The sequence below is a fragment of the Haemaphysalis longicornis genome, unplaced genomic scaffold, assembly GCF_048455015.1.
Source record: "Haemaphysalis longicornis isolate Haplotype H1 unplaced genomic scaffold, Haemaphysalis longicornis Haplotype H1 scaffold_6, whole genome shotgun sequence".
In the NCBI taxonomy this organism is placed as follows: Eukaryota; Metazoa; Arthropoda; class Arachnida; order Ixodida; family Ixodidae; genus Haemaphysalis; species Haemaphysalis longicornis.
This window is the reverse complement of record NW_027526407.1, coordinates 74,346,551-74,362,339: the sequence shown is the minus strand read 5'-3', so window position 1 is coordinate 74,362,339 and position 15,789 is coordinate 74,346,551. Positions and strand designations below refer to the sequence as shown.

The 15,789-nt window shown below is 48.9% G+C and overlaps 1 protein-coding gene across 2 annotated transcripts in view; it reads left to right on the top strand.

Moving 5' to 3' along the window:
• Nucleotides 1-15,789, top strand: part of LOC144143495 (cyclic AMP response element-binding protein A-like) — a 261,210-nt gene that overhangs the window by 186,841 nt on the left and 58,580 nt on the right. Inside the window, exon 2 of one of the 2 annotated variants that reach the window (XM_077675264.1) lies at nucleotides 13,016-13,205. The exons of the other annotated variant lie outside the window; for it this stretch is intronic. Within the exon in view, the coding sequence (XP_077531390.1) occupies nucleotides 13,016-13,205 (190 nt within the window). The remainder of the gene's footprint in view (nucleotides 1-13,015; nucleotides 13,206-15,789) is intronic. 2 annotated transcript variants of the gene reach the window in all.

Here is a 15,789-nt window from a genome sequence, read left to right as displayed (position 1 = left end):
TTTCTGTGTCCCACAGCAGCTATTCTGCTCCGTCGAAGTGGTTTGTAATTGAACAGTTCATGAATTACCTGGTCACATCATCATCTTGGACCCGCTAACACGCTTCCTAAACTCTCCTTGCGGTGATTGCTTAGAAAAGGTGGTGCTAAGATTCGCATGCAAACTTTTTTCCCAACTTTTTTTTTTCTGAAAGTAGGGGAGGGTGCTTATCATCGCAAAAATACGGTAATTTCCTTCCTCTACTTCCAGTGCCGTCTCTCGCTAGCCACTCTGTTCGGTAACCCCGAACTTATCGCGGCATCGCGCACTCGCACAAGATTCCTAAACAGCGGTGCGATCGGGCACACAACAGCTGTACGTGGCATCCCGTTAGACACGGAAACTCCGCTGTTCACACATGCCCTGAGAGATCGCGCGCGTAAAAGTTTATTTTCGACTCAGCTCCGAGACGCTGCACGTTCGAGACCGCCGCGCCGCCATCGTGAGTTCACCCGGTCCGTTTTTTCCCTATCACCGAGGCAAGGCTTGCTCCACTGTCCGGCACCGTTTCACGACCTCGCGTGCGACTTTGTCGCGCGGGAATCGCTCAGAAGATAGCTGGAACGTAGGGCGCTCACAATCGGCCCGGGCGCAGCAGCGCCTGCCTCGGGTGCTAAGTGCGCGTTGATTAGTCACCGTTGTCCCCGTTTGAAAGTCTAATTTGAGCGGCACCTCCTGAAGAGTCTGTTCTTGGGACTGGGGCGCGGATAAATAACAATTACGTATGCGCTGTACGTAGGGAACAGGGGCTCCAATGAGAACGGGCACAACTCGGGGATCCTCCTTGCAAGCGGCGTTGTGCATAGTTTAGTTCTGCCGCCAGGCGTCGCTTGGCGGAGGTTTAATAGCTCCAACCGTTGTAATATGAGCACTTAAGCATACCTAAAGTTCGCGTTCTTATTTAGATGTTGCCTGTCATTTCGGCTCGGTTGCTACGATATGGAACGCCCTTGTTTTGTACTTAATGTCGCCTCTGCTTGGACTAATTTAGCTCACCGCTTGTTTGTTTGTTTGTTTGTTTGTTTGTTTGTTTGTCCTAGCTCGCCGTAATCAGCAATTACAAACCCGTGAACGGTTTAGTAATTGCTCATGCCCAGAACATCTGTCACCTCTATAACGTGCAAGGGCGAGTTGTATAACATTTTGTTAAATATATATATATATATATAATATATATATATATATAATCAGCAAAATATTATACCAACTCGCCTTATCTTCATCTTCTCAGCTTCTTAAATCATCATCATCATCATCATTTCTTGGCAAGGTCTTCCAGGTTCTTAGGATCACGGAACAAACCACCCAACTTCGTGAGTCCTTGACCCCCTTAATATGTATACTATCTGCGTTTTTACTTCTGATCTCCATAAGCTGGTCTAGATGGTACAGATTCCAAGAACCCCACACTGAGCCGTTCTGCGTAGGCTGAAAACCACCACTCTGTCCTGAATTCAGACTATTGGCTATCAGTGTACTGAGGCGGAACTACTTGTAAACGCGCTTCGTTCTAACCTCACGTGCACTCTCGCGCACTAACGAAAATCTCGCGCGCGGACGCACGCTGTTTATTAACCATTATAAGCGTTCGCGCTGATGATATCTCCGCCCATTAACGTGTGTGTGTGCACAGCCGAAAGCGCTGCCGACGACCGCCTCTTGCGGGACCTGATAAGAGCTCCATTTTTTCCGGACAACGTAGGTTCAAGGTCATTACGCACTCTCGCTACACTAATCGGCAAGCATAAGAAGACGCCGCCGCTGCCGCTGCGAATGAACTCTAAACCTCTGTTTGTCGCTCCTCCCTCGTTATTTTAAATATCTCCCTCCACAGCGCCCGTCCTCCTCCTCCGGGTTATCTCGCCCCTTTTCTTCGTTTCATTCTGTTTTGTTCCTGTACGGCGGCTTCCCCGCTCTGCTCTGCTCGGCGACCGCCGTTCATTGTCGGGTCGGCGGCTATTTTTCCCATCAGCTCGCCACGAGGTCTCCCCGAGCACTGTGTGCTCCTCCTCTGAACCACCGTCATCTTCCCAGGACCTCCGCTCTAGCTGCTCCGTGCTTGCGGCGGGGCCAACAATGTCCCATTGTTGTCTGGACGCGAGGAGTGATCCCTGCGCGCTCTGCTCATCGTTTTCTGCTCGAGGAACAGTGGCCCCATAGAGCACGTGCGGGGTCGGCCTGCAGGGCGGCGCTAATGCAGAGCCGCTCGCTAGCGGCGAGGCTTGACCAGTGTCCAGCGGACGCAGCATCGTCCGTGCGCTCTTATTTTGTCGTTATATTCGAAAATATAGTTTTTTAAAGCGAAGCTTCGGTGTCGTCAGTGATGCCGTTGTACGCCAGTGCGCCTTGCAGGGCAGCCAACTTTTTCTGACGATGGTGATGAATGGTATTGGGCGAAGTGGAAGAAAAAACGCTTCCCGTGGCGGGAATAAAACCTGCGTCCCTCGTGTTATGAAGCTGGCATCTATCTGATAACTCCATTTCGATGTGGACGAAGCGAACGCCAAGCGGCAGGTACCAATTCGCGCCGTACACGCCAAACCCAAACGTTAGGCCTACGGAGTGCACACCGGACAGTTGCTGTCGATAATCTAGAGAAGTGGTGTGTACCTACAGAGTAGCACATTCTCGCAGTTTGGAACTGGCCAACCAAAAAATCCATCTCGAGAAAGCTTCGCGTTCATCCATCGCCGTCGTTAGGCGGAGGGGTGCGTGATTTGTTTTTAAAATTCCGCTGGTACATTGGTTATCCACTCCGAAATTTATTTTTGGGGTTGCGGGGGCCTGCAAGACTAGTTTCATGGGGACCCCGCAACACTTTTCAAGCGAAGCTTGTATGCCTGCACGTCTCATCACTCCGATAGACATGTTCGGAGTAGATCGGAGTTATAAACAGGCACGATTTTCGAGACCAGTCAAGTCGAAATAAAAGTGCGTGTTTTTCTTTCTTCTGGAAGCTCAAGAGAAATAAAATTTGCTTATACCCTTATTATAAATTCTGACTCAACTCTATGTCATGCGCTAAAAAACTTCGCTTGTCATCCACCTTCGTAAAGTGGAATGTCTCCTGGTTTTTTCAACTTGCTTTTCTAAATCTGAAATTATTTCGTAACGTAGTCAGCACGGAAATCCAGTACTTATAATAGAGGGTCATTAAGTAGCTCAGCTAAATATTACTGCAGCTGTTCTCCCACCGATAGCTTGGAAACTTGCTCAAACGATGTCTCCTCTTTATGGGTATTGTATGCACGTTTGAATGACGTCATTCGAGCGATGTCGCGGCTGTTGGCCGCTTTCCTTTCAGTTGAAGCAACAAACGCATTCGATAGCTATTTTCAAGAAAATTGCAGCAAAAGCAATGCCAAAACTCGAAGATGTATCTGCTGCAACGAGCAAATCCCACAGCAGCGCTCTGTGGTAGCGATTACTGTAGGTCTCCCAGTGTTTCCAGGCATGAAAAAAAAATGAAAGCGTCTATCGCCAGAGCTATGTCTGCCCTGTCGTAAGCGCGGGATTTTGGATTGATTGTATTGTTTAACGCGCCGACGCAGCGCAGGCGATGAGGGGCGCCGAGGTGGAGGGCTCCGGTTTAATTTTGACCACCAGGGGGTCTTTAACGCGCGCCGAAATCTCGCACACACGGGCGCGTTTGCTTTTCGCCTGCATCAGAAAAGCGGCCGCCGCGGCCGGGAGTCGAACCCGCGTCCTCGTGCTCAGCAGCACAACGCCTTAGCCACTGAGCCACCGCGGCGGGTAGCGCGGGATTTTTTGCATTTTCTGTGAATGCAATGACCATTGTCAAAGAAATTGCTGCGGGTTATAAAGTTTTAAGGCTGGGCATTTTCTGTCGACTGAGCCATATTGCATAATTCTGGCAGTCTGGATATCTACGTCTTTCCGTGGCTATTGCTATTGATCACAACATTTTAAGTAATTTTACCGTATAATTCCAAGTTTTTACAAGTAATTCTCCGAGTAATTGTTCCAAGCAAAGCAATGCTTCGCATTTAAAGACATTGATTGTAGATGAATTCTGCCTGCAATTTTAGCAGCCCTGACTTGGACTGTTCCGCTTTACACACAACGGCACCAAATAGAAATCATAAAAGCTTCTCCCGTAGAAATCAGCGCACACAAGACGTGCTAAAACGGATTCTCATTGGTTACATGCCCTACTTACAGCCATGAACGCGTCGACTTCTGTTTCCTCAGCGCAGAAATTGCCTTTTTTTATCCTCCAAATATATAGCAGCTTTCTTGCATCACGTGTTCCACAGACACGGACGTGGAAGGCGCAAAGAGCTTATACTCGAACGGAACAAGCAACCCACAACTGCGCACTGTGCGCAGCATCAGGCTGCAAATTTGTCGATATCCTTGATCTCAGCCGATTGCCATTACTGGCGTGCTAATTTTGCCATCCATTTGGCGTTGGTTATGCAAGCATTGTTGCCACGATACTGTTGACACTCCTTCCTGACACTCCTTCCTAACACTTTTTTTCCGGCACTTCTTTCTCACATTCCTTTTTGACATTCCTTTCTGACACTGCTTGCTGACACTGCCTTGTGACACTCTTTTCTGACACTCCTTTCTGACCCTTTTCTGACTCTCCTTTCTGACTTTCCTTTTTGACGACTCCCCTTTTGGCATTCCTTTCTGACTCCCCCTCGTAAACTCCTTCCTGACTCTTGTTTCTGACTCTTCCTCCTTTCTTGCACATACATTGACGCTCGACCGCACAGCACTCGTGACATCACTGGGACGTCACCGAGTCTGGCTCTACCGTTTTCGTCTCGTCACTTCAGAACGCAGGCGGCATTAGAAATGTGCTAAGAGTACTCTCATTTGCTAATGAGCGGGCCTCAACAACCACGCGGCTCCTGGAATGACGCGTGCCTGTTATGGCTATTGCTTTCTTTCTCGTATTTTCTTTCACTTTCTTCCTCCCTTACTTCATTTTGTTCCTTCTAACCTCGCATAGTGGAGAACCCCTTTACGCAGGCAGAATTTGCGAAGCGTTGTAGCCAGGAAAGAGCGACAGACACTCGCTGCTCTTCCGCTTGCAAAAATATCGCCTTTCAAGGTTTGGTTGCACGGCAATGCTACACCCGGCCTATGAAGCGCTTTGAAAAATGCACACACCATAACTAACAGGATACGTACTTCACGATTACCGCAAAGGCTGCAGCTTGCGTCGCCACGGGTATAGGCGCGCTGCGACGGAATGCTAATTGCATAACGGCACTTTCTGGTACGGCTTCTTCGGTGTGGTCCGCGCAACGCGCCACCAACCGGTTCAAGGCTTGTGGAAAAGTTTCGAAGGCTGAAAGGCTCGCGCCGTCTTCCGTCCCTGTTCACTTTTTAATGGTCCGTGCATGTGAAAGGTCTTCATTGCTGGTCATTTTAGCAGGTATAAAGTACGCTTTGGAACGCATATCTCATGTACTTCCACGTACATGAGATATGCGTATTTGAATCAGCAGAGGTGAAGCACGAACACAGAATACGAACGCAGACGCACGGATTACCGGATTAAGATTTACGAGCGCCTGATACGACAGTCGCCGTTAGAACGCGGCCTAAACATGTATGGCTCGGACGTATCTTGAATATGATATGCGTCGGCTTCGGGTTAATGTAGAAGACGAAAAATTGCGATTTGTTTCTTGGGTGGAATCTGGCATGACCGTGTGATCTGTGGACGAGCATATTGGGAAGTGTTTTATTTCTACATGATTCGTATCTTCACCTCACAATTCGAGCGTAACCAGTACAGAACTCTAACCCCGCAGATAATCCGCTTCACAGTCTTGGGGAGGCGTCTGTCACTCGACAGACGTGTTCAGGGCCGAGGAAAGCTGACTCTTAGCTCTCCGTACCTTCAGATCACGTGCGGCTGGCCGTTATCGGAGCACGTCAACCACGCATGGGATGCAACTCGCGTCCAGCGGTAGCACCCTTTGCTGTGGTCCCTCTTCGCCTTTCGGTCACGTAACGGCAGACCTTGATCGCAGAATCCTTGATGCTCCGTCTCCGTTTCTCCTAACCACGATGCACGGACGCGGGCACGTTTCCCCCACTGACGTAACCCAGGAGGCCAGGTTATCGCTCACCAGAGTCTCGGAACACGCGGAGAGCATGGACAATCGTCTCTAATGAAGCCTCTCGCGCACTCGGGGATCGAAGAGTCGAGACACGTCCGCCCGAAGCATGGGGGCGTCTCCTGTTTCGCTCGATCGTCTGCTTCTTCGGGTTGATCGTCTGCGAAAGCACGAACGGCTGTGTCCCTGCCGCTGCGGTCTTTCGTTGTTCGCTTATATTTTCTGCAGCGTTCTTGCAGGGATTTTATTTCGTCTCTCGCAGTTCGTATGTTCCCACTGGCACCGTTGTGCAGTGCGTACGCCTATCTTATGTTCATTTTCTCTCTTTTGTAATGTCTGTTTTTTTCTTATTGTCTGACGAGATGAGACGACCCATCCGTGGTTTAGACAATGCGGCTTTGTCGCTGGTCCATATATAGCTCCGTCTTCACAAAAACGGACTCCAAGATTTTTTTTTTTTTTCGTTACCGTATTGGAAGCCGAGGTGGGGTGGCTTACTTCAGCGCGAGTTGCGTTAGCTATTTCCATTTCTCACGCTATATAAACGCAGTTGGTGCTAACTTACATTAGTTGCACCCGTATCGGGCACAAAAAGTATTAGGTCGCTGGCTTCGAAGGGAATTTTTATGTGGCTGAAACATTGACGCGGGTGTCCTCGGTGCAAAATTAGCGACGCCGTGTCGCATCACTGTCCGAGTGAAACGAATTTCTCGCTGCATGCACTCGCAGCACTGCATGCATCGTGCATGCATGCTCTGCATGCACTCGCGTGATGCCCACAGATGACCCGTTTTAATGTGCTAGCAAAAGTGAAATTTGAACCGAGAATGTCAACTGTCATTGCCCTGCTGCTTTACCGATCCTGAAACATTTATAATCACAGCTGTGGGCAACACTGAGTTCGTGAACTTTCCTTCTGCGTTACGTGCTCCCATCCATGCGTGTGCCGTTTGAGGGGCTTTTGTCTCGTTGACCGTGCCCTGCAACGGCCACAACTGTGACTCCGGGTAAGAGAAGCAGGTACACTGAACGAACGCTCGTGGGTAATAATGAAAATATTGGTTGATTCCTCTGTCATAGCAATCGCTAAAACACGAAAGTGAAATGTGCAGCGAAATCTGCAGCTGAGCATGATTTGACGGTCGAGTCTGACGGTGCGCCGGAGCCGCTTGATAGCCGTTTCGCGTGGCTCCTGGAGAGCCGTGCTGCTCATGCGCGAAGAGCAGTGACTGGACTGGACTGGACTGGATTGGATTGGATTGGATTGGAAATCGTTTTAGCAGGAGTAAGCATGACAATCAGCTAATCCTAGACAACCAGGAAACCTAAGAATAACCAGCTGAACCTTAGCTCACGCTACGTAAATCCTGGCATAGCCGAGCTAAGCCACTGCTAATTTTTTTTACCTTTGCAGCCCTTCGTTTTACGATGTAGGGTGGAGAATGAATGGATTTGAAGGCCTCACGACGGGGTGACAGCTGAGTCGCAAACTGCGCAGTGTCGGTAACGGGAGTTCCGAAAGGCTCAACGAGCTGTAGTCGACTATTGTTTCCCCGAAAGCTTTGTACGGCGTGCGAAGCTATTTCCGTCTCTGGACATTGATGCCCAGGTGTTGGCTCGATCGATTTGCACGTGGATTTGAAAATTCCCCCGGAATAATTGCCCGCAACCTGGCTGAAATCATTGCGCGAGCAGCTTTCACCATGAGTCATGATTCCTGAGAGAAGAAATTAAGGTAAAATAAAAGAAACCAGAAAGTAAACACGGACTGCCGACACCTTAAGGATGGCAGAATGATGGCGTGTGAGACGCCGAACACAGCCTTTGTCGAATAAATCCTCATGAACTCTCTCTCTCTCTCTCTCTCTCTCTCTCTCTCTCTCTCTCTCTCTCTCTCTCTCTCTCTCTCTCTCTCTCTCTCTCTCTCTCTCTCTCTCTCTTTCTTTCTTTCTTTCTTTTTCTCTTTCTCTTTCTTTTTCTTTCTATCTATCTATCTATCTATCTATCTATCTATCTATCTATCTATCTATCTATCTATCTATCTATCTATCTCTATCTCTATCTCGCTTGCTCTCTGCTGCCGCTATGACAAGTGTGACCCCACACTAGAAAGGTCTCCTTGGACCCTAGCCCTCTCCATCTGTCCCATCCCAGAGAAAAGTGTTGGTTGCCTTATTTGACTACTATTTTTACACGGAATCGGCGTCGCAGAGATAATTTAGAACTTTACCTGTGAGATCGTGTGGACTTTTACGTCACCACGCAAAGCTTCGTGTTCACTTTTTTTCCCCTTTCTTCTGTCCTGCTTCTTTTATGGTCTTTACTCCCTTCTCCCCATCCCCGCAGAGTAGCGTGTAGGCTGGAACATGCCGGCAAACCTCTCTGCTTTCATCTAATAAATAGCTCTCTCTCTCTCTCTCTCTCTCTCTCTCTCTCTCTCTCTCTCTCTCTCTCTCTCTCTCTCTCTCTCTCTCTCTCTCTCTCTCTCCCTCTCTACATAATACGACATAACTCAACGCAACATGGCAGAGAACCAATGAAGGAGCACGAGACCATGCTGGACTTCAACCGATTTTACTACATTCGACAAAGAAACATGCGCAGTCGGGCGAACAGCTGACACGTTGAACGCTTGAAGTCTGAAGGCTTCCCCGAAGCGACGGTTATTGCGCCCATAATAGTGAGCCCGATGAATGAGGTGCAGACTGGCGGTCGCGCAGTCATCGTGAGGAGGGTCTGCAACGAACACGTCCAGTGCTAGTTTCCCACGTGCACCATCTAAATATAATCATCATCATCAGCCTATCTACGCCCACTGCAGGGCAAAGGCCTATCCCATTAATCTCCAGTTATCCCGGTTCTGTGCTAACTGCGACCAATTTGTTCCCGCAAACTTCTTGATCTCATCTGCCCATCTAACTTTCTGCCGCCCTCTGCCACGCTTTTTAATGACCAACGGTTATCTTGCCTTCGCATTACATGCCCTGCCCACGTCCATTTCTTCTTCATTTTTACTAATATGTCCTTAACACGCGTTTGTTGCCTGACCCACTCCGCTCTCTTCTTGTCCCTTAATGTTACACCAATCATCTTCCGTTCCATTGCTCGCTACTTCGTTCAAGCGAGCAATGGAACGTCTAAATATATGTTGCTAGAAAGTTCAGCGTTTTCGTCGTTTTTACGCCTCCGAACAAGCTTGCACGCATGCGCGCAGAGGTAAACGGTAAAAGACAAAACAAGCAAAGTGAACCACGTGATGCGTTTCGTTCGATTCAAAACCGCAGTGGTGGTGAATAGAATTCTGCTGTCGTGTTGCGGGTGTTGTGTCCGCCTAACTGCAGGGGCCGGAAGGTTGCGGGAGTCAGGGGTATGGACACCGCGTGGACCATTGTCGGAAATGGTCATTTAGTTTTGTTCTCTCCGCGTGCTGCAAAAACAGTCTTCAACGGAAGGGTATCCGTTCTCCCAAAAACCGGACCCGAGCAACTTTTTTACGGAAGGCCTTCCGTAGTGATCCGTTTTTGTCACGCGGAGAGAGAAGAGGCTACACTCAAACATGGGGATGGTGTCAGTGATTGCGGCGATTTGAAGGTACAGTCAAACGCCGCTACAACGAACGCTTCTACTACGAAATGGCCTGTACAACGAAGCATGCCATATGGCCTGGCCAGATTCCGGTGTTTCCTATGTATTGTGAACGCCACTACAGCGAATACCACTACAGCGAATTTGCCTGTTTAACGAAGAAAATCATGCGTTCCCAATCGCTGAATGGTTGTTTGATAACGAATACTGCTAGCTGCCCACGTGGTAACGCGCAGCAGCGAACCGAATCAGAGCAACCGGGCTGCTCGGTATAGGCTCGGGGCTGCGTCGCCGCGGCCCGCTGCTGCCGCAGATGGCACCCGCTGATGCAAACGGCCAGACCAAGGTCACCCCGGGCTATCTTTTAAAGAACTATAAAAATAAAAAATGCCGATAATGCGGCTGCACTGCTGCTGAGGGATGTAGCCAGCGGGAGGAGGGAGTTCGACCCCGCCGCCTTTCCCCCTCCTTCCGAAATGTTTTCCCAGCAGCGCGCGTAAGCGAGGACTAGTGTTTCCTCCCACAAAACTCCTCCCCGGGAAGCCCACATGTTTCCTTTTACGCAGCCAGAGAGGGGACGGTTCACCTAATTGCGCCTTTGGCCCTCGGGGCGAAGAACACAATCACTGAGGGGGCGCAAACGCCTGCACAGAATGGCGGCGTGGCCCGACTGCGGTTACTCGCTCTTTTTAAGGCGTTGGCCTGTAGCTGAACCAGTTGTACCTTCGGCCTTTCTTCTGTCGACAGACGCCGAATAGACAAAATAGGAGCGCGGAAGACATCGACAAACAATTTCCATGTCGCCTCGGAACTTCCAGGCTGGGTGGCCTTCCTTTTCTTCCGCTCCCTTCACTGTTTTCCTATAGCAGCGGAAAAGCAGTCTGTACCGAGTTTCGTCGCCGCAGCAGGGTCTACAGTGTAATAAATAAAATGAGAAATGGCACAAAACAGGCATGGTACGTCAGCGCGGTCCCAAGTCCTGACTGGCTGTTCTGCTGTTCCCGGAGCACTTGCACTTTTTAGCGAGAAGAAAGAAGGAAAAGGGCGATCGGTGTGCAAATTTGGGATGAAACGTGTACATTTGAGAATTTTTTTTAGAATGACAGGGTGGTTGCGAGAAGGAAGGGACAAAGGGCAACAATGATTTGGAGAAGAGTTTTCGGGCTAGACTTGGGGAGGCGGCAGCAGAAAAACGGCGTAAGAAGAGTCAGCTAAGTGTGCGCATGCACGCACTGCCTGACTGCGGAGAGAAGCGAGTCTGCTGCTGATCTGGTCTGTAGCGTGGGTGTTCGATTGTGCCGTGTTCGTGTTGCAACGTCTTGGAATCACGATTAGTGCAGGTGAAGTTGCAGGGACTAAAAAGCGACGACAATTCAGCCTCGATGAGAAGATGAAGATCATCAGTGCCATGCAGAGCGGCTGAAAAAAAAAGGACGTAGCCGAGGAGTACGGTATCAGCGTATCGACCTTGTCGACGTTCCTTAAGGACAAATAAAAGATACAGGAGCAAGTGGCACACCATAAAACGGACCCGTCACGGAAGCGGATCCGTGCAGCCACATTTCAGGATGATGACGCCGCCGTCTACACGCGGTTTGCCGATGTACCTGCAAGGAAGATTCCTGTCAGCTTGCCGGTGCTGTGTCAGAAGGCCAAACAGTTTGCTTTCGCCCTCGGCGTAGATGAAGCGTACTTCAAAGCGACGAGTGGCTGGCTGAGAAGCTTTAAACAACGAGATGGCATTGTTTTCAAGACTGTGGCTGGCGAAGAGGCCGACGCACCGCACGATCTCACCGACAATTGGCGTGAGTTCGAACTGCTGAGAGTGCTGCAGGAGTACAGGCCGGAAGACACATTTAATGCCGACGAAACTGCTCTTTTTTTTTAATTGCTACCTCAGAAGACCATCTGCGAGAAAACAGATCGCTGCAAAGGGGGAAAAAAGTCCATGCAACGTCTGATTATGCTGCTGTGCTGCAATGGAGCAGGGACTGAAAAGCTGAAACCGCTAGTGATTGGGAGGTCGGCAAAGCCACGATGCTTTAAGGGCGTGCCTAGCCTGCCAGCAGATTAAGTTGCGAGCAAAAAGGCCTAAATGACGGCGGACTTTTTCCAAACCTGGCTTTTGCAACTGGAGGAAACATTGCGCCTTCAGCATCGCAAGATTGCTCTTCTCATCGACAACTGCGCCGCACACAACAAGATTCCGGTACTAAATCACGTGGAAGTGATTTTCCTGCCGCCGAATTGCACGTCGGTGCTGCAGCCATTGGACCAAGGGATCATACGGTCCGTTAGAGGCCGCTAGCGCACGATGATGCTGCAGCGAATTCTGCTCAACCTCCAACACAACATTAAAGGCTAATTCTAATTATTTGCTTACTTTCTTCCACTAACTAAGGTAAAATGCATTCGCATTTTTCAGTTATTGCAAACTACAGCAGCCTGCCCGATGAAATTGAAGCTCTATTATCTTTATCATCATTTAAAACGCTTCTTAAAAAGTTTCTTCTGGAGTGCTGAATGGTATATAACAGGCATAGTGAATTTTTTTGTGTATTTTTGAGTATTATTCGTTGCACTTTTGCGTATTGTTTTTTCTCGCTGAATTTATGTTTGTAATGCTGCATTTCTTTTCCTTTTTGCTTCATCGTGTTTTCTCATACTGCGTGAATGTAATTATGCCTGCTTTTGTTTCTTGTGGCATAGGGTGTTTAGAAATTTCACCTAGACGCGCGCTTTAGCGTTTTCTATCTCGTGAAAATTCCTTAGTGTTCTTTTGAATATTACTATAGTTTTACATGTACAATATTGCGTTTCCTGTTATTCTATTTGTCATTTTTTTTTCTCCCCTTTCGAGTCCGCCCTAAATATACTACCTATTTTGTATTGCTATATTGCCAATATTTTTTTATAATTTACATTACTACTCTGCAATGCATACAGCTCTATAATATGCCACTGTGTATTATGATTCTAGAGGCTTTCACTCTGTTTTATTCTTCTATGTAATATTTAACCGAGGATCTTGATGCAGTCTCGAATATATGGGACCCTCGTCTGTATAATTTTGCTTTGTAACCGTCATCTTCTTGTAAGATGGAATAAACTTCTGCTTCTTATATATGCTTATCTGCTTTATAGGGTGTCAATTTATTGCGCGATGCATATAGCGAAGTGACGTGTATAACGAACAATTACCACGGTCCCGCACGCTTCGTTATACAAGCGTTTGACTGTACATTACGAAGGTCTCTCAAAACGAGCCTTAACTTCTTCCGTTGCAGCCCATGGTGGATATGAGCTCGGAGTCGGACTGGTCGACCATCCTGGACAACCCCATCATCCTCCACGACCGCATGATGTCGGACGCGGTCCAGTCACCCCGCATCCAGTCAGAGCACTCCTACTCCATGACTTCCAGCGACGAGGGCCCAGACTCGCCGCTCTCCATAACGCCACACATCAAAATTGAAGGTGAGCGCCCTTCCTTGGCCTTGCTTGGGTTTCTACACGAGGTAATGCAACGCCGATAGATGCGTTGGTACAATCTTGATCATAGTTAGGGGGAACACGGGAGCGCGTGTCATCCCGTGCGCGTGAGCCGCCTGTCGGCGTTCTGGGTAACTTCGCACGCGCATCACATAGCCTCGTTGCAAACGAACTGCGCATGCGTGCGAAGTTCCCCGTAACGCGACAGGCGGCTACCGCGCGCCGCACGGACGACAGGCACATCACCGCTTGGAAGAGTTTACGGTCCACGTTGGGCGCCAGTGTATGGGACACGTTTTCAGTACTGCATGTCTCTAAAATGATGGTGAAACAGTGTTCACTGAGGGATATTAGTTTGAACCAAGGCACGTTGTCAGTGCTGCAAGCCTAAGCGGATGGCAAAACTGTAGTCACTGAAAGATGTCAGCTTGAATCAGGACAGTCTCAGCTGAACTAAGCCAAAAATTAAACAGTTTTCAGGCACAACAAGCTGTTATAAAGCCCACGCTACTGTAACGAGAAGAGATGCGGATAGTTAAAAAAACTAACCCTACAGTTTTTTCGTAGCATGCGGGGTTATAAACGCTGAGTAGCACTCATCCTTTAGTAAACTAACCGAGTGTTTGTTTGTTTTGCTGTATTTTCCATCGTGTTTCTTTTTTATTCCGGTATAAGCCTGTTGCTTGCTTGCTCCGGAAAAATGTTTAACTTAAACCTTTTATTTTTATTTCTTCTCGTAACAGCACAAACGGCAAGTATACCGCAGCGCAAACGGCGCCAGCCGTGATACGTTGCCCAGCTTTTACTCACACAATGAAACCGTACTGGGTTTGAGGGACGATGCAGCAGACTCTCTGTATGGGAATCCCGTAGCCCGGTCGTTCATTCTCGGCTTCTCCTGTCTCGGTTTCGAACATTTGATCACATCTTGCAATTTTGTGGGCGGGGAAAAGCGTATCGAACTGCGCGTACCTTTGCGGATATGACATTGAAGTGAAGGTCAGGGTAACGACTTCGTTGTCTGCCTGATGCCCTAAGAACTCACTTTTACAGCTTTAAACTATCGTCTTTTTAAGAATATTTTGATGTTACTAGGCTGAAATTACGTGTGATGGAAGCACCACTTGTCCTCATATGGACACTTTAAAGTGCTTGAAGGAAAATTCAAGTCAGCCCAACGAGCAACGGAAAGAATAATGATAGGAGTAACGGTTATGGGTAGAAGCCAAGAATCCTATATCAGAGAACAAACTCTGGTGGAAAACATAATAGCTCAAGCTAAAGAGGAAAGGTGTATCCTTTAACTGGACGTGTAAAGTGACGAGCTAACATTTGTTGGGCTACCACCAGTGCAACGAAATGGCTACTGAGATAGGGAACTATGGAAGTATAGGAAGACCAATAACTCTATGGAGGGATGAAAAAGCAATTCGGTGGCAAAGAATGGGCTAGGGCATCGCAAGACAGGAAGGTCTGGAGGGCATGGGAGATGCCTTCGTCCTGCAGTAGCTACAGATAGGATGAGGATGATGATGATGATGATGACACTTTGAAGCATGTCTCTCGGAGCTGTAGGGCAGTGTTTGCTGATTCTCCTGCTATCTGTATTACTTATGGAAATGCATGTATCGGTTAAACTGACATCTCCCGTTCGTGACATGGCCTCCCATTCCCCCATTCATCAGCCTATTTGGGTCCACTGCAGTACCACCACGGCATCTCCCGATGTAATGAGTTTCATCCGAATACTCAACCAGGGTGGCCAAATCGACCGCCTAGCCACCTCGGTCATGTAAATGTGCCATAATGAGCCACTTAGAGCCGTGTAAACGCACCGACAAAACCGACAGCGTATTCCTGTTTGCCAAAATCATTTACCCCCAAATTATTCACGCCCCCGAAACAGGTACGCATAGCCGAAGTAACCTTCGTCTTTTCACGGAGAGACCTCAGCAAGGTTTTAAAAACACCACTAGGTAATTGCGTCCTCATTCTCCCCCGTTCGTCGTATGTAAAACACCGCCGCGGTATTTTCGCCACGCTCCGAGAAACGCGGGGAGCAATAACTCAGAGGCCGGCAACTCTGGTAAAGCGTGCGATGCGCTGTATCCCAACGGGGCGCAAAAAAGACGCAAAACTCTCTGCTATCCTCAAAATGCCATCCCAGGCAGTCTTCTCGTTTCCACGTCATCGTGAGTTTCACGGGAAGAGAGCGATGGTTCCTTTGATCGGCGAAATGAACGGCCGCTCTGGAGCCGCTTTCCGTGCGTTCCTGCGTCCTGACCGGAATTAACGGCCCCCTGGACCTCTCCTTCGGCGCCGCTAAACGTGAACACTGTATCAACTTGTCCCGTCACGTGGGTGCCTCGCGTAGCAGCCACGGCAAGCTCCGCCACGGCGCCCAACGTTGGGCGCCAAATGTGGGGCACGGTGATTGGTGTGTTCCATCACTGCAAGCAAGGCTCTTTGCGGATCCTCGGCACTTTTGCGTGTTCTTTTTCTCCAAGCTTCGCCCCGTGCTGTACGGGGACGTCGGCGCGAACTCTGACCGTGGCGTATAAGGTAAGTG